This window comes from Drosophila mauritiana, chromosome 3R, assembly GCF_004382145.1.
Source record: "Drosophila mauritiana strain mau12 chromosome 3R, ASM438214v1, whole genome shotgun sequence".
NCBI lineage: Eukaryota > Metazoa > Arthropoda > Insecta > Diptera > Drosophilidae > Drosophila > Drosophila mauritiana.
The window spans coordinates 14,488,022-14,505,551 of record NC_046670.1 but is presented as its reverse complement, the minus strand read 5'-3'; the positions used below and the strand labels follow the sequence as shown (position 1 = coordinate 14,505,551).

Genomic DNA, 17,530 nt, shown 5'->3' with positions numbered 1-17,530 from the left:
TAAATAAATAAATTGTTCTGTAAACAAGGTTGTATGTACTACATATATATAAATAACATATTTTATTACCTAACTTAGTAGAAGGCTCATCCTATTATTCCTAAAATCAATTTCCCCCTCCAGTTAGATGTACAAAGTTAATAGGTATCTCTTAGCCCGGCCCCAGCGAGATATCAAATGTAATTTTCGTTTGGATTGGCAGTTAACTTAATTGAGTTTCAGTCTCCGAAGTGTGACTATCTAGATGAATTGACTGGTTCAAAGGGGGCCAAAATGAGCTGTTAACTGGTGGCCATAGACGGACGGACGTTCACAAAAAGATGACATGACACACATTTTAAAAATACCGCCACCCAAAAAGGACGCTGCTCCGAATGTCCTCAGGCAAATGGACGATATTAACGTGTGTTTGGCACTTTGTTTGGCCAAAAGGACGGAGGAAAAAACGAGGTGGCAGCAAACTAGCGGATGCTGATGGCCGCATCGGCACCTGTAAAACCCCAACTGAAATTTAATGTCGCGCCAGCACAAAAAGGCAGAGGAGCTCGGTTTTATGCGAGGAGCGGGCTATTTTTATACCGGACATGGGACATCGGCAGCGCTCAGCTAGGCGACAGGATAATGGAATCCTGCTTCACAGTCTCACATTGGCCGCTGACAATGCCGGCCGCATCCTTGGCTCTGGGATTAGCCGTGGTCCTGCTGGCCACCGGAAGTGGACAATCGCAGCAGACAGTGGCCAACAGCAAGCAGTCGCATCTCTGGCTAGGTGGGTTCAAATCAATCACTTTGGAGTTCAAGAAGTAGCTTGATTTATATTTTATGTGTGAATTAATGAGAGACTTTTGTTACCATCCCGCCGCAGATTGCTCCTGCCTTCACTTGTCCGAGCGGAATGCCACCCAATGGGGCAGGTTGGCCATTAATGCCAGCCATTCGCTGGGCGCCAAGAACAACTGCCTGATGATCTTCATCGCCGGAATGGACGACGAGCTGGTGGCCTTTCAGCTCGAGCAGTTGCAGCTGCGCGCCGGGTGAGTGGCAATGCTTCCGGCGAGATTCCGTGATCGATTGGACAGGGTAGAGGGATTCGATTCGATCTCAAATCGGCGGACAGCTGCCAGAGACAGCCATCAAAATTGAATCCGTCGATGGATAAGGCTGGCGTTCGTCGCGGAAATGCGGTGGCCAAATGTGGAATGGGCCAGGAGATGGTAGCGAGTGGCCAAATCCTCACCAATGCAGCCCCCACCAATGCAATGCAATGTAATTAAAATACCTTGCGAAGGCCATGTGGGCGGTCCGTCTTTTTGGTGGAACCGTGGCCGCCGGCACGCCTGGTTATTTATATAAATCCCGCAAATTTGTGTCAATTTATGCAAAATCGCATGCATCCACATTTGCGCCATAAAAATAACGCACACAATATTTCGGAATCGATTTGTCAATAAAATTGGAGAGCACTGGCCAAGCACATTTCAGTGGATCTTGCCGAGTGGCCGAGTGCTCCGCCAAACGTATGAGCAATATTTAAGGTGCATCCGTCGCTGGGAAAACGCGTCCGAATCGCTGGGAAGTCGCGAGCAATTCGAGTGTCCTGGTCGGTGGTTGATAGTGTTCCAAGTTAAAAAACGCGTTCGAACCGTCGGTAAATCGATTTTAAAATCGTACTTAAATCCCCAGAAAAAAAGTGAATTAAACTCAGAGAAAAAAACAGATATCCTGGAAAAATTAAGCTTTCTAAAACAAAAATTTGATAAATTCCTAATAAACAGCTTTAAGATTTTTTGGCATTAATATGATATCAAATAATATGGATAAGTTTTTTTCTCTGAGTTAAGGTCCTTAATATAAAGTATTGAAAATATATAAATATTTTCAAAGAAAGTTTTTTAACCAACAAAGGTAGTTTGTGAGTGATCGGAAAAGTTGGTAGTGCACATACTCCTTCAAAATGTCGATGGATCCATCGGTTTCTCTAGAGGATCTGGAGCGAGTGAGTGAAAGAAGTTGTGGTGAAAAGCTGTCGAGAAACTACGGCAATGCAATTTTCAACACAGCGTCGTCGTCGCGCCAGTTCCGCCCGCAAGCAGTCACATACTCCCCAGCCAGCATCTCACCTGGCGGATTCGGAGGCCATGGCCGTGATCAACGAGATATTCAATCCCACGCTGAAGCTGCCGGAGTCCAGTGGCCACTATACGCTGCCCGAGGAGATGAGGGCCGATGACAATGTGGCGCCCCATGAACTGGACATTGCCAAGCTGGCGGAGCTGAAGGAAGTAAGTTTTCGAGTGCTGCCTGATCGTGGTTCATTCCGTGGCTTGTCCGAAGGTCTTCTCGCTCTTCGATACGGACTGCGATGGACTGATCTCGAAGGATGATCTGCGGTTCACCTATACGGCCTTGGGCAACGAACCGAACGAACAGCTACTGGAACAGATGATGCAGGAGGCCAAGGAGCCGCTCGACTACGAAGCCTTCGTTCGGCTGATGAGTCGTCGCACCCAGGAACTGGATCCCGAGGATGTTTTGTTGGAGGCCTGGAGCAAATGGGATGACCATGGCACGGGCAAGATCGACGAACGCAAGTGGGTGCTACCGGGTAGAGTGGACTACCACTGTGATAGTCTCCATTTGAACACTTCCCAGAATCTATGAGGAGCTGACCAACTATGGTGACAAAATGACCCTCAACGAGGCCAAGGAGGCACTTAGCCACGCCCCGATGGCCAAGCCCAAGTCCTTGGAGGAGCCGCCCATGATCGATTATCCGGCCTTCTGTCGCATGCTCAGTGGAATGCGGAAGCGGAAAGGGGAATAACGTGCTATTTTTGGGAGAAACTTTAAAATATTTCCTTAAATTCAAATCTATTGAATATTTTCAGATTTAACGTTTATTTTTCAGTCCGCCAACTAATTTACAATGTTCTTTTATTTCATATCATTTGCCCTATGAATTTTATACTCTTTTTAGATCAATTTTGAAAACCCTTCGCAGCTATTGTTGTGTTTACTATGGTTTTATAGCCTTACATTGTTTTTAGATTGGTAAATATTTTTGGAATTTACTTAAAATCCTGAAGCAGCTGTGCCGATTTGACAATCGTATTAGCCTTAACGCCAACTTTTGTTCGACTTTTTATCAAAATAAATCGTGAAGAACCAGCGATGCGTTGGGAATTATTTCTTAATGGCCATTTGCTGCTTGCGATGGTGTATATTTATAGGGCGGCCGGCTGACCAACGAGCCAGCCCCAAAAGTATCGGCCAATAAATTTTAGACATCATTACGCATCTGCTCTGGCCAATGCAAGCGGCCTGGGGAATTCCACCTTCCTCTCCTCTCGACTCCTCCTCATCCAATGCGGATTGCAATTTCGTGACAGGTGCTTGGACAGCGTGGACATCTTTCCCTATTTGCGGGAGCCCGTCATCGAGAACGCGACCCTGGCGGCGGACACCTTCTGCCAGCACAGCCGGGAGCGCAGTGCCACGCCTATTTATAGCGCGGGTCGATTGCTCGGACTGCGCCTCCGGTTCCAGCAGCCGCCCACCGACCTGGCCAGCTGGAACTTGACCCTCAGCGCCAGCTATCGATTTCTGAAGCGAGGTGAGTTGATATGTATCATGGATTTGTTCCAAGCTTGGGCATTTTCTAAATTTATTTTAATTTTAAGTTATATTAGACTTTTAAAGATATTACTCGGATTTTGATGATTAAGAAGGCTTGCAGTCATTAAAGCATATCAATTTGAATTTGAATAAGTGGTCAACGTGTCGTATGAGTAATGTGTATTTAAAGCATTAAGCTTTAATTTTATATACTTAATTAATATACTTAATTTGTTTAATTTGCCACAGAAAACTTCCGGACGGATGGTCGATTAGTTCCGCACAGCTTCTGCGACTTCTACTTCTTCGCCAGCTTGTCCAGCGAGGAGGGCAATGTGGGCCAGGGCTACTTCCACTCGCCCCAGTTTCCGGCCCACTATCCGGCGCACATCAAGTGTGCCTACAAGTTCATTGGTCGGCCGGACACCCACGTGGAGATCCTCTTCGAAGAACTGCAGCTGCCGCCGGTGGTCAGTGGAGGCTGCCAGTTGGATGCAATCACTCTGTTCGATGCAGAGTCCGCTCACATGAACTCGGTCATCGATGTCATCTGCTCCAGCCGACCCACCCGCCGTCTGGTGAGCACTGGTCCCGATCTGCTGCTCGAGTTCAATGCCAGCTCCAATCGCACGGCCAAAGGATTTCGTGGAAAGTACAAGTTCGTGTCGAATGAGCTGGGAGTGCCGAACGCCTCTGTCCCACCGCCGGCCGTTTTGGAGGCAGCCAGTGTGGTGGCTAAGCAGGAAAAGCTGCAGCAGGAGCAGGCCAAGGAGAACAGTCTGTCGTCGGATGTGGAACTGTCGAAGCCCGGACGCTCATTTGGTGAGTTGGCGCCCCATAAATTTGCGTCTTAATACCCTTATTCATTGCCTAATATACATTGGAAGGAATCTGCAGTACTTTTATTTGGCTGGAAAGCAAACTATATTTATTTAAGTTGATTGATACTAATATCCATAAAATGTCACTGGAAAAATTTGTCTTAACTTTCATAGCGGTTTAAACAAACTATTTATACTTCTTATCCTATTTATAAGTTATCCCAATTTTGGTTAGTGTTTCTAACCAACCCCTCTCTTAATCCCTGCCTCTCCAAAAACCAAACCCCAAATCGAATTAACTTAATCGATGGAAAATGGCGGCAAATGTAGTTCCTTCTTTCCCGGCGACGTTCGACAGCTTCCGTCTGGTTCGGTCCGGAAACGGATGCGGCCAATTCACAGCCTTGGTCCCAAGTGATTGGCCATGTAAATGGCTGTGGGCTTTGGGCCTGGCTCAGTCTATTGCCAACTGTTGTCACGTTCAAATGGCGGGAATCGCAGCGCAGTTCATACAACTTGGTTTGTGTTGTAATCTTATTCATCAATTGATAGCATCCTGTTCTCCTCCGCCCATTAGTGAGTTTATAAATAGCTATAGCTATGATAACGCCTATACAATTGCTGTTTTTAATGTACAAAATAAAGTATAAACAGTGAGTAAATTGCAGCCAATTAACTTTATTTGTGATTATTATACAAAAAGGCCCATTAGGCGCTTTAAAATTGACCACAAGATTAAAGCAGCAACGCTATAAAGAGTGAACTGCAGCAGCCGATGAAGGAATTGAAACCTGTGACAAAACATAAACATTATTTACAATAGAATATCCCATGATACACATTACAAATTTCCAACTCACCTCCTGTAGATCTTTCGTGCCCTTTCCACTACCTCCTGTCCTGGTTCCTCCTTGGCGAGATAGATGCGAACTCCGGCCAGTGCCTGCAGGAAGTAATCATCCCAGTCGACGCTGCTCATATTGAAGTCGTATAGCTTTTGATCCTCGACAGACAATTTGGCCCACAACTTGCGGGTGTTGACGGTATCGAAGGACCAGGATGTGATCACAAAGGGTGCCAGAATATCAATGTTCTTGTGGATCTTGTCGTACAGCTTGATCATGCGCGGCTTTTTGCCCCATAAACGCAAGGCCAGATCAATGCCATAGCCGGGGAGCAGGTGGTAAAAGATGGCCGTGAAGCGGAATAGCCAGGGAATGGTGGTGCAATGCAGAAACGGCAACCACATCATCTTGGTCAGTGGATACGTGTAGCGCAGCCTCGCTGCCTTGTCCCGAAATCCACCCCAGGTTATCAGGTTATCATTATTTGGCGTAAAATTGTAGATAGGTGGCTCCGGCGATAGCTTGATGCTAGCATCCCTGGCCGTGTTCCAAGCGCAGGTCAGCACCATATTGACGCAGTAGTCCACGGGTACAATTCCAGCCTGGGCCTTGAGATTAAGCAGTGTGATATGCAGTATTCCGAAGGCTGCTCCGTAGAGAACTGCAATGGGTCCGTACAGGTTGTCGATCCAGCCGGGCATGGGCTCCTTATAGCTGGCAATTACTGTGGAAGATGTCGGCTTACTCGAGGATTTTCAATTCCAACGACATATACTTACTAACACCCGGACGAAAAATGCTAAGCGGCAAGTCCTTCGCCTCCTTCTGGAGCAGCTGCTCCGCCAGAGCCTTGGTATACGTATACGTGTTGGGATACTTGCCCATCAGCGCCGGTGCCATTTCATCCAACAGCTCGGGACTAATGCTTTCCAGCAGCTCCAGGATCTTTTCGGCTGGGCAGGTCAAGTGCTCCGGATAGAAGCGTTCACTGACGTGCTCCACCACGCAGTTTGAATACGCAGTGGATACATGAACGAAGGACTCCAAGTGCGACATCTCCTTGGCCAGTTGAATCATGAGTAGGGTGGCTCGGGTGTTCACCGCCAGGGCGATGTGCAGCGGCTCCACAAAACGCACTGTGGCCGCCGTGTGGATAACAATCTGCACCTCATCTATCAAAACCTGACGATCGCTGTTGCTCAGGCCAAGATCCGGCTCCTGGCAATCGCCACCACAAGGTACCACGCGCTTCAGAGCCTCGGGATTTATTTTCATTAGATTACCGAAGACCTGAAACCACAGTGTTTTACTTTTGCATTTTGTTGTAACGAACACTTTGTATAGGAAATGATTAAGGATGTCTTACCGGATCCTTATCCCAGGCGGCGCATCGCTCCCGCATTTCCTGGCCGCGTTTGGCGCGGAGCAGCACATAGATGCGCTTCACCTCGGTGGTGCAGAGCAGCTTCGCAATGGTCACTGAAACGGCAATAAACTTGTTCTTGATCTTGAACTTGATCTGATATTTGGAACTGTGACAGCCGGTTCTGCGTAACGCTTGTTTTGGGCATCAAACTTTTAACCAGCTTGGCAGATGCATGTCATCTATAGATCAAATAGCTTGCAAAAGTCCAAATCACCGGTCTTTCACCTTTAAATTTATGTGCGTTTATGCATTTGCACGACACTTTAGAAGAGTCAGCTCTGAACTAGAAGACGGAATACCTTTTCCAAGGAATCCACTGCCGCCCGTTAGGAAGACAGTTTTGTCTTTGTAAAACGATTGCACATCCGTTGCCATTTCCGGTGGGCTCTGATAACGTTCCTTTTTCGCGAAGGCAGGCCGGAAATCCGTATTCCGTATATTCAGCTATCCGTAATCCGATGTCCGACGTAGAACGGCGCAGACGCGACTGATGCTTGAATGAGAGGTGTTCGGTGTTTTTTCACCAGTTATTTATACCCGATCCGCCGATCGCAAAATATCAATTGTCTGGCCAAACTCTCACTCACACATCCATGGTGTCCAATGGCATCGCGTCGTAAACACTTACTTAGCGAGCTGGAGAAGTTCACCCAGCCAAGCTGCACATTACGTATACGCCCAGTTAAACATGGGCCATTAAACCTAAACCATGAGCATTCCAGTTGACCTGCGCTAAGCAAACAATTAGCCTTGCCTTTCTTACGCTGAAATTACATTGAAATTAGAACCCGAGATTTTTATCACTTCGTGGTCCAGAGGATCCGATCGGAACCGCTTAGGTGTCAAGTGGCGTGGCGGCCTGTGATATATCCATTTGGCTAATTGGAAAACGTTGTGCGCCGGGTTGAAGTGCATCTCAGGGAAAGGGAGTAGTGAAACCCGGTAGTTGGACAGACGGTTTGGTGGTACAGGTAATTGGATTCGAGGGTGTGCACCCATGTGCCGAGTGTGTTTGGACAGTGAGTCTGGCTCGAGCCTAATGAATGTGCTCGGATAATGAGTGGCCGATTGACTGGCTAATTTATATGGGAAATCGAAATGCAGACGTGTTAATTTATTCGCTATTTTGTAATTATATAGTTGGAACAAGCTTCGATTACCAAACGATTGCGCAACAATTGGTGCGTATGAATAGTTTATATGCAGACATTTCACTCCAACTGCGTGGAACGAATTCGACTTTAAACTTTCTTTGCATTTCACATTTCAGGAATACAATTTAAGTTATTACACCAACTGACCCCTGAACACATCAATAAAAATGTTTGTTTTGAGATCCATCAAGAACAAACTCATTATTTATTTAGCCTTCAACCCGGTGAATGTTTTAAATATTACAACAAAAACAAATAGTTACAGTAGTGGCACTAAATTTGTGATTAAAAACCAAATAGAGACACCAAATAATGTAACTAATACAGTTTTAAGAAGCCTATCCAATACATAAAACCTGCAAAAAACCAATGCGGCTTATGGTTATTTTCTAGAGATCATTTCATTTAACACTTACCTTTTCAAAATCCGCTTTCCCTGGGCAACGGATTCCGGCGTCCGGAGGTCCTTAAACAAATACAATCGTATTCCCTCCATGACACACGTGACATACTCCTTCCAGTTCAATGTTGACATATCAAAGTTGAACATCTCCTTCTCCTCCGGCGACATGGTCTGCCACATTTCGTGGGTATTCCTCATGTCCATGGTAAAGGTTTGCCTAGAGAAGGGTAGCAAACTCCGCATACCCTCGTGGACCTTGTGATAGCTCTTGATCATAATGGGCTTCTGACCTTTCAGACGCAGCACAATGTCCAGCAAATATCCAGGCAACAGGTGATAGAAATAGATGCCAATGCCATACAGATAGGGGCATCTGGTGCAATGGGTAAACGGGTACCAGATCATTTTCGCATTTGGTACCTCCAGACCATTTTGATAGCATAGCCCAGCCAGATCTTCATAAGTCACTAAATTCGATTCGCTGGGCGTGAACGCGTAAATGGGCGGCGGTCCATTTTTATTTTGCTTGGAGATCTTGGCTATCTGGACAGCTGAGGCGATGGCCACGTTGACGCAGTAGTCGGCCGGAACTATGGAAGCATTAACTTTCATATTAACCAGCAGTAGGTGTACAAACCCGTAGGCAGTGGCAAATATCATGGCTATCAGTCCTTGCAGGCCATCAACCCATCCTTGCACTGGTTCCTTGAAGGTGGATAAAACTGCAATTTCAGATTGTTTGAAAATAATTAATCTTATAGTGACGTATAGATAATATCCTTCTTCCCAATCACTTATCACCGAAACAATTGCTTACTGATCGCTGGTCGAAATATGCCTACGGGCAAACCCTTCGCCTCCTCCTGGATCACCTGCTCGCCCAGTGCCTTGGTGTAGGTATATGTGTTTGGGAATTTTCCCATCAAGGCTGGTGCCATCTTTTCGAACGTTTCGGAGCTGACCGAATTGTGCATGTCGAGCACCTTGTCAATGGGACAGGACAGGTGTTCCGGATAGAAACGCTCCTGGATTTGAGGCACCACACAATTGGAGAACGCTGTCGAGACGTGGACGAAGGACTCGAGCAGTCGCATTTCCCTCGCCAGCTGGGTAATGAGACGCACTGCCCTGGTGTTGATGACCACTGCCTGCTCGAGTGGCTCCTCGAATCGAACCGAAGCGGCTCCATGTATGAGCACCTGCACCTCCGCGGCCAGTATCCTTCGATCCGCATCGCTGATGCCCAAGTCTGGGGCACAGCAGTCACCCGAAATCGGAGTCATCTTTTCCAGGGCCAGTGGCTTTTTGTTTAGTAGCACTTCAAACACCTGCAGGCAGGATATTTTTCAAGGAACCACCATTAGTACAAATAACTTAATCATTTTCACTTTGATCTTGCATTATTTTTAAATTTTCATTCACAAATTGGGTGGAAATGCACTCACCTGATCCTTTTTCCAGGACTCAAATCGTGCATCCATTTTCTCACCCCGCTTGGTTCTGACCAGGAAATATATACGTTTCACATCCGTAGCCCGCAATAGCTTTTCTACGACCACTGAAATTTTTAGGGCAGAACCATTATATTTTTTAAATGTTCTTTAATTTTTTTGGGTAATTGTTCGCGCACCTTTGCCGAGTAATCCTGTGCCTCCGGTTATAAACACCGTTTTATCCTTGTAAAAACTTATAATTTCACACGTCATTTTGCACTGCGGAAGTAAAATTCACTTGGCGGGTTCACTTCATCAAATGGACATTCCTTCTTTATCCATTTTTATTTATACCAATTTAAACCAAGCCCAATCACAAGAAAATGCAACGATATGCAAGCCTAACTAGAATAGTTTGCACTTTGTGAATAAATTGAAAATCGTAAGTACAGGGAACCTCGATAATTGCAACCAAGAATGTAGCTGAAGAAGAATATTGTAGGAATACATTATTTTATTAATAAATACCAAATTAATAATCGGACGGGGTAAAAATTAGAACAGATATATGTAGATATAAGTAGATATATGTAAATGTGAAAAATATGAAAAGATATATGTAGATATATGTAGATGTAGAAAAATAAGAACAATTATATGAACAATAGATTATATGTTGGGATCGTATTTAATTTAAAAACAGTGTTCTATCAAGAACTAGGGACTACTGTACATGACAATAATATTATTCATCATTCCATACATGCCACTTTTTTGTTCATTTACGTAGGGCTCTACGTTTGCATTCAAGTGAAAGGTACGAAAGTAGCGTAAATGTAGACAATTTTGGATAATACATTTTGAGAACATCTATTTTATGTAGAATGTAGAATATTCAAAATTGAGTTATCAAACTGTTTACAGTATATATATAATATAATATATATAATCTTTATATCATTAAATTAAAAACAAATCCTGCACAAAAAGAAAGAAATTACCATAAATTGTTTAAATTTAATAATGTCAAATTCTTTAATACATAACATTCAACAAAACAGATTATTATATTTTGATCGTTTATAAGACTAGTTCCGTTGAACAAGTTTTATCCAAAAGCCGCCTTTGGGTGACAACTGAAAACCTGAACTACTGAGCTCTAGTGGAACGCAGGATTTCTTGGCAGGAGCAAAGCGGTAGTCCTTCAAAAGATAGTAGATAACAGCCTTTGCCTCGAGTAGAGCGAATCGGGAACCTATAATAGATACATTTTATTACCAGCAAAGAACATTTTTAAGCCCATCAAATTACCAATGCAGTTGCGTTGACCCAGGCCAAAGGGGAAGTATGTGAATGGCTGAATAGACTCCTTGTTCTCATCGCTAAATCGTTCCGGATCGAACTTTTTGGGGTTCTCAAAGTACTTGGGATCACGATGGAAGCCGCATGTGGGCAGCCAGATGACATCGCCCTTCTTGACCTCGACTTTCTGGCCATCCACATCGAAGGTGATGTCCTTGTTGCATTCCCGATCGACGGCAATTGCAGCCGGCCACTTTCGCAGAACTTCGTTAACGACCTGATCCATATACTTCATGCCCATGATGGCCTCATAGGTCAGTTCTTTGCCCTCCAGGTCTTGGTCCACTTGCTGTACCTCCTCGTATAGCTTCTGCTGCACATCCTGGTTCTCCATTAGCTCGTGAGCGGTGAAGCACATCAGCACCGCTGAAGTCTCGAAGCCAGCAAAGAAGAAGACGAAACACTGGGCGACAATGTCGCGATCGCTCCACTCGCGAACGGCTGATGCCTTGGTCTTCTCCGTTTGGATGATACCACGAGCCTCCATCAGCATGTTTATCATGTCGGGACGTACAATATTGTGTTCCTGTCGGTACTTCATGGCATCGAGCACCAGGCGCACGAAATACTGAGTGCTTTTCTTATCGAAAAGCTCGACCTTAAGTATCTGCAAGGATAATATAATATACTTTGTTGTCAATATATTTTTCTCATATGTGTGAATGATATGCCAACCTTATTAAGACTCTTCAATGCGAAGAACAACATGAACTTAATGTTCTGCAGGAATGAAAATGTGGTCAGCTTTTTGCCCATCTGATAGAAGGTATTTTCGCGATCCTTGAACGAGTTCACTTGCAGTCCAAAGGCTGTCGATGCGATCACATCATTGGTGAATCGTGTGCAGTAGTCCTTCATGTCCATTTCATTCTCCTGAACCTTTGAACCTTCCTGCTTAAGACAGTCCACGGCCTCCTTGGCCACCTGGTTCATCAGCTGGAACATCTGACGCATTTTGCTGCCTGTAAACGCCGGACTCAGAGTGCTTCGCATATCCTTCCAACGAGCATCTCGCATGGAGAACAGCGAGCTGCCGAAAAGGTTACTCATGTCATGTGGATCATCATCGCTGCTGGTGGCAAACACATTGCGATGATTGATAAAGTGATCGAAGTCCTTTATTGTTATCTGCTTGATAAGATCCGGGTCGCGCACCATAAAAAGTGGTTGTCGCTGCTCGAAGATACCAAAAAATCTAAAAAAATAAAATAAGTAATGTTAATAACCGATAAGCTTTCTGTGAGTCACACACTGATAAATCAACAAGCTTAGAAAACGATAACAGAAATTAGTGTTTATGGATGGCTAACGAATTTTCAATTAACCTATCTCGATTCCTTTTTCAAAAAACTATAAATTTATAGTGCGGATTACTCGTTTTGGCCTATAAATAAAACATATGTACATGAAATCCAATTGAAAATTCCGAGTACAAAAAAGATTGCATCTTTATAAAGTAACAAAAGGGGAACAGTCATAAAAAGGGTTGCCCAAATATCAAATGAATTAATAATTTAGATAACCTTATCGGTATTGCACTTTGCAGGAGCTCTATCAACTATTTTTCCTATCTAAATATGGACACAGTGCCGTCCGCGACAAAAAACATTTAAAGCTGTCGTATAATCGATAAGATTATGGCAAACTAAACTAATAGAACCAACCCAGCATTTCGCCAATTGTCTTGGCAGTTACACACTGCTTTAGATAAACGACTTTACACAATGAAATCGAGTATTTGTGAATATCTATAATTCTATATTCAAAACGTAGTCGAACGCAGCCGCACCCACCAAATGTGTATATAGATAGATCACTGATTGCCTGACCTTGACATACGATTGTATATAGGCTTGTACGCAATGCTGGAGGCCAGTAGATACACACTTGTTCCAAACGAGTTTCAAGTGCAAGTGCAAGTGAAACGGATGCTTATTAGTTAATTAACTTATTAGATCCGGATCAATGAGTTTAACTCACTTGTTACTTCCGCCTTTGGTGTAAAGATCACAGACTATGTCAAACATGGCTCTCTTCCGCAGGAACATGCCGGCCATGTTGCCAAAGTAGAGCACTGGCTTTTCATAGGCGATGCCCCGATTCTTGAAGAAATCATTGTTGGCGGACGCCCAGAGGTAGAACAAGGCGGCAGCGATCGCAAATAGGGCTAAGCATTCCCACAACATGTTGAACGAGCGCCTAGTTTGGCGATCCAAGCGTCCAGAATATAACTAACTACGCCACAAACAATCGGGAGCGTTTTGTTGTCCCCGCGCAGAGCTTTCTATCAAAGCTTCGTGCTCTGCTTTTAGCATTTGATAAAATACTTGTTGTCTATAATACACACATATGTATGTTCGGTTTAATCAAGCATGTACAAATTTCTGAGTGCAAACGATTTAAAATATCACTCATCATTTCATCATCACGGCGTATAGGGGATAGGGCTGACGACTCTGAGTATCGAGAGAGATTTGGAGCCACGTTATATTCAAGTGCTGGCAGCTACGACGATACAGCGTTCTAAAACAAAAAAAAAAGGAAGCCAGTGAATTAAGTTTATTTTTAGATTAAGTGATTATTTAGACATTACCTAAGCTTCTCGAGGTCCAATGGCTCGTTCGTACTTGTATAAAAGACCAGATCAGCTTTTCGTGTTTCCGTTGTGCAGCGTCCTCCATGCTGTGAAAACTGCTGCATCAGTTTGCTTGAATCCTTCTCCATGGCAAAGTGCGCCACCAATCCTTCGAACAACTTGCCTTCCGAGCTAGTGGATTGAGTAACGCTTTCCTCCTCCTTTGGTTCCTTTTTCACAACTGATTTAAGCTCCTTGCTGGGCTTAAAAAAATCCTTTAAACCCTTCTGCGAAGGCGACAAGCTTCGAATCGCTTTGGACTCCTTGCGTTTGCTGGGCACAGGAGCTCCGTCTTCGTCATCTGAACCAGTAGTATTGGACCTTTTCAGTTTCTTTTGAGTACCATTGAGTTTTTTCTCTTTTTCAGGAGTAGTTTTGCTATCAAGTACTTTCTCATCCTTACTACAATTGGCCAGAAGTAAATCAACATTTACATTCGATTTTGAGGCCTCGAAAAGATCTTCTAAGTGGGCCAGATCATTGGCCTCTTTGGCTGATTTATCACTGCGACGACGAGTAATCCTGGGAAATCGTATTGAGATTCCAGACGCGGTATGCGCATCGGACTTGGTGAACTCTGCGCCAGTAATCTCCCATACTGGCATTTTCATCGGATCCTTGGCCAGTACATCTGGTACAAGGGACTTACTGCACAACAGCCAACTGGGAATTGCGTTGGCATCAGCACGTTCGGTTAGTTTGATCAGTGATTCATGGACCTCTGCGTTGGTAGCGTCATCCAAGCCAGAGTGCACTTTGGTCACTGTCTTCCACAATCGCCCAAACGCGTCGTAACAGCCCATGAGGAAAATACTAAGCGTGCCACCTTTCTTCCCTGATCCGTACCAAGCGCCCAAAACAACCAAGTCCGCGGTGTCAGCCATCTTTCCGTCGAAAAGGTAATCCTTCTTGACCTTAAGCCAGTTCCTTTTGCCGGGCTGATATGTGCTGGTTGGACTCTTCAGGACCACACCCTCCAGATTGGCATGTAACACCCTAGCCGTCATCGTGGCCAGTTCCCTCGTGGTTTTGAGGAACTCCGACTCCGACAGCTGCACGTGGGATTTAATGGGTTTAATATTCTGCTCAAGGATCTCGCGACGCTTGCGAAATGGCCTGAAAGATCCAGAAAATATATTAGGAACTATTTCATATTTAAATATTATCTTACCCCACTTACAGCTGGGTCAAATCCTCGCCATCGTACAGTATGCAATCGAAGACGAATAAGCATACCGCAGCATTGGCGAAAGTCTGCTTCTTATGGGCACCCAACGAACCAAAGGGCAGCAGTGCTCCCGTGTCAGTGTCGACCAGAATGATCTCAGAGTCCAGTATCATTTCGCCACCGCCAGGAAAGGCTTGCGGAATATATTTTTTCAGATCCCGTATCTTGTGATCCACCACAGGCTTTAGATTGCGGCTAAAGAACTTGAAGTCGTTGCCCTGCTTGTGGATTTGAACTCGCTCTCCATCGTATTTGATCTCGCTATATAGTCCAGTGGGGCTCTTCTTAAAGGCCTCCTCTACAGACTTGCAGGGACTGGCCAACATGGGCGATATGGGCGTCATTACCTGAATTCCACTCGAGTTCGTTTTCTTAGCCTTCTTGACGGCACTACTGGCGTCCTTCTTATTTTCTCTGCCGGCAAACTGTTCGACAATTGCCACCAAATCGCGGGAAGACTGATATGTGGGGTAGGCATCAGGACCAAAGGCATCCAGGATGTGCCGGGCCCGGGCATTGATTCTTAAGTCGTGCTTCACCAAGCGAATAAAGGTGCGCAGATCCAGCTCAGTGGCCTTCGAGCACAACTTCTGTAGCAGATCTGTTTGCTCATCCTCTTTGGTACGCTCCACCAGCTTCAAGAGCATCTCCTCCACCTCCTGCAGATAGAGTTTGCTCTGCGCTTGTGGCTTGAGTTTCTTAGAAGCAGCAAAGTGCCTGCGTAGAGTTTCCGATACGTCTCCATCTGCGGGAAACCAGAAGTTAAACAAGACTCAACAATTTAGAGCGATGATGAAATGTATAAAAAATGACAACTTGCCCTGCTCTAGATCCAGATGCATTTGCTGTTGGTCTGCGTTAAAAATGCGCGAAAAGAGTTTGATCAGCGCCTTGTTCTGCAGATTGTAGACGCGCTGGTTGGCCGCCGGAATGAGGAACTGCACCCAGAGCAGGGTGTCGCCCTTGAAGCCCTTGCCACTGCTCCCCTTTTCGAAGAATCGCTGCAGTTTCTCCGCTTTCTTCAGGTAACTTGACTCGCCGGCAATTTCATCACAGATGCGACGGAAGGTGTCCAACTTGTTGTCCTCATTGTGCCATCCCTTGCTGGCCATCTTATTACACAGAAGACGAGTTAGAAACCTGGCCTGCCACGTTAGCCTGGACAATAGCATATGCACACTAATTGCAAACTAAAAATGTGATTGCCTATTTCACAGAACAGTGCAAACAGACATTCGACTCACGAGTAAATAAATCGGGAATATTTGACTCAAATCAGCTGTTGCTTGCCAAACACGCGCTCGGCGGCGTTGTAATTGGCGGCTCGAGAGTCTTGCAATGCCGTTACGAATTTGAAGCTCAGGCGCCAGAACGGGTGCAGATTCGATTCCACGACTTCAATGTGCCCACGGAGCACGAGAACTCCACGGGTTGCCAGCCGGGCGATGCGCTGCACGTGGTCACCGAGCTGCGCGGACGGTACGAGACGCAGGAACTGCTCTGCGGCGCCTTCCTGCCCAACCCACTGATGTCCAGTGGACCGCAGCTGCACCTTCAGTTTGTCGGAAAATATCCGCCCACAATGACGAACAAGGTGCAATACTACGGATTTCGCGCGGAGTACCGTTTCTTAACCAGTAAGTGTATTCACTGAGTCTTAGTCAAATAATTCTATTTATTTAAAAATTTGCTCATTTTCAAGATTTTGGTATCATGTCCGGAGTTCAAACGGAAGGCTGTTCCTTCGTCTACAATAGCAGCGAGCGAATAAGTGGCCTATTTCACTCTCCGAATTTTCCCGGACTTTACCTGGAAAATGTTGTGTGCAATTATTATTTCTACGGAGCCAGTGACGAAAGAGTTGTGCTTCACTTCACATATTTTGATGTCGAGGGCATTGGAACGTAAGATCTTTATCTATACTATCACTTAAAAATGTTTGATCTCCTTTTCTGTCCAGTTGTGACCACCAAACCGCCAGCGATTACATCGAGTTTTCCAATTTCATGAGCACGGATCGAAAGTTCAGCAGATACTGCGGAAAGCTTCCCGACTTTGAAATGCGCTCGGATGGGCGCTTCTTTCGCGTCACCTTGCATTCCAATGATCGCTTTGTGGCCATCGGATTCCGCGCCCTGTACACCTTTGAAACCGTTCCAGTGAATAATTCCATCGGCGATTTTCGGGATAATGCCTCCATGCAGAGCTTCGTCTCAACAGCGTCAACTCAGCCGGTTGTAGATTTAAGCAAATTAATTGCGTGTATCTTATGCACTTATAAAGCATACCAATATTATGTTTAAAATATAGAGACAGAACATTACGCAATTTGGAATTCTAATTCCTTAATATATAAATTTTCTATTTTAATGGCACACAGCTTCATTAAATTCAAATTTTTAAACTTGCGCCAAAATATCGTTCTAAAAGTCATCGATTTCATGTTGGCTATCGCAGTTTATGCGTAGTAGTTCAAGAACTAACAATTTGGGTTGACAGATTTTAAGTATTAGGATGTAAATTAAACATGAAAATATCGATAAAAAAAGGCCGCCAAAAATTTTATTTTCAATAGTTTCTATTTAAAAAATTTAATTTTATTTTAACT

At 44.8% G+C, this 17,530-nt stretch overlaps 6 protein-coding genes across 9 annotated transcripts; 2 read left to right on the top strand and 4 right to left on the bottom strand.

Annotated features, from left to right (window-relative positions):
- Nucleotides 1–121: 121 nt before the first annotated feature.
- On the top strand, nucleotides 122–17,240 carry LOC117142876 (suppressor of lurcher protein 1). Its single transcript, XM_033307147.1, has 7 exons — nucleotides 122–769; nucleotides 866–1,034; nucleotides 3,390–3,613; nucleotides 3,865–4,437; nucleotides 16,140–16,559; nucleotides 16,625–16,826; nucleotides 16,883–17,240. The coding sequence occupies exons 1-7, from the start codon at nucleotides 469–471 to the stop codon at nucleotides 17,223–17,225; spliced, it is 2,232 nt and encodes a 743-aa protein (XP_033163038.1). The 5' UTR covers nucleotides 122–468; the 3' UTR covers nucleotides 17,226–17,240.
- On the top strand, nucleotides 1,474–3,253 carry LOC117142875 (calmodulin). 4 transcript variants are annotated; one of them, XM_033307145.1, is made up of 5 exons: nucleotides 1,474–1,648; nucleotides 1,906–1,996; nucleotides 2,061–2,282; nucleotides 2,335–2,591; nucleotides 2,653–3,253. In XM_033307145.1, the coding sequence occupies exons 2-5, from the start codon at nucleotides 1,955–1,957 to the stop codon at nucleotides 2,822–2,824; spliced, it is 693 nt and encodes a 230-aa protein (XP_033163036.1). In that variant the 5' UTR covers nucleotides 1,474–1,648; nucleotides 1,906–1,954; the 3' UTR covers nucleotides 2,825–3,253. The 4 variants fall into 4 exon arrangements, with proteins under 4 accessions (XP_033163036.1, XP_033163037.1, XP_033163033.1 ...); XM_033307146.1 differs by having other exon boundaries at nucleotides 1,889–1,996; XM_033307142.1 differs by having other exon boundaries at nucleotides 1,885–1,996.
- LOC117142873 (fatty acyl-CoA reductase wat) lies at nucleotides 5,095–7,665 on the bottom strand. The gene is made up of 5 exons (XM_033307140.1): nucleotides 7,007–7,665; nucleotides 6,648–6,760; nucleotides 6,061–6,571; nucleotides 5,297–6,005; nucleotides 5,095–5,227 (listed from the first exon to the last, which is right to left on the bottom strand). Exons 1-5 carry the CDS (start codon nucleotides 7,080–7,082, stop codon nucleotides 5,128–5,130), a joined length of 1,509 nt encoding a protein of 502 aa, XP_033163031.1. The 5' UTR covers nucleotides 7,083–7,665; the 3' UTR covers nucleotides 5,095–5,127.
- LOC117142874 (fatty acyl-CoA reductase wat) lies at nucleotides 8,043–10,005 on the bottom strand. Its single transcript, XM_033307141.1, has 5 exons — nucleotides 9,895–10,005; nucleotides 9,710–9,822; nucleotides 9,082–9,592; nucleotides 8,278–8,986; nucleotides 8,043–8,217 (listed from the first exon to the last, which is right to left on the bottom strand). Exons 1-5 carry the CDS (start codon nucleotides 9,968–9,970, stop codon nucleotides 8,121–8,123), a joined length of 1,506 nt encoding a protein of 501 aa, XP_033163032.1. The 5' UTR covers nucleotides 9,971–10,005; the 3' UTR covers nucleotides 8,043–8,120.
- On the bottom strand, nucleotides 10,746–13,294 carry LOC117142871 (probable cytochrome P450 9f2). Its single transcript, XM_033307139.1, has 4 exons — nucleotides 13,040–13,294; nucleotides 11,735–12,254; nucleotides 11,009–11,666; nucleotides 10,746–10,952 (listed from the first exon to the last, which is right to left on the bottom strand). The coding sequence occupies exons 1-4, from the start codon at nucleotides 13,243–13,245 to the stop codon at nucleotides 10,786–10,788; spliced, it is 1,551 nt and encodes a 516-aa protein (XP_033163030.1). The 5' UTR covers nucleotides 13,246–13,294; the 3' UTR covers nucleotides 10,746–10,785.
- On the bottom strand, nucleotides 13,393–16,170 carry LOC117142870 (DNA ligase 3). The gene is made up of 4 exons (XM_033307138.1): nucleotides 15,743–16,170; nucleotides 14,875–15,667; nucleotides 13,653–14,810; nucleotides 13,393–13,582 (listed from the first exon to the last, which is right to left on the bottom strand). Exons 1-4 carry the CDS (start codon nucleotides 16,092–16,094, stop codon nucleotides 13,474–13,476), a joined length of 2,412 nt encoding a protein of 803 aa, XP_033163029.1. The 5' UTR covers nucleotides 16,095–16,170; the 3' UTR covers nucleotides 13,393–13,473.
- Nucleotides 17,241–17,530: the final 290 nt, after the last annotated feature.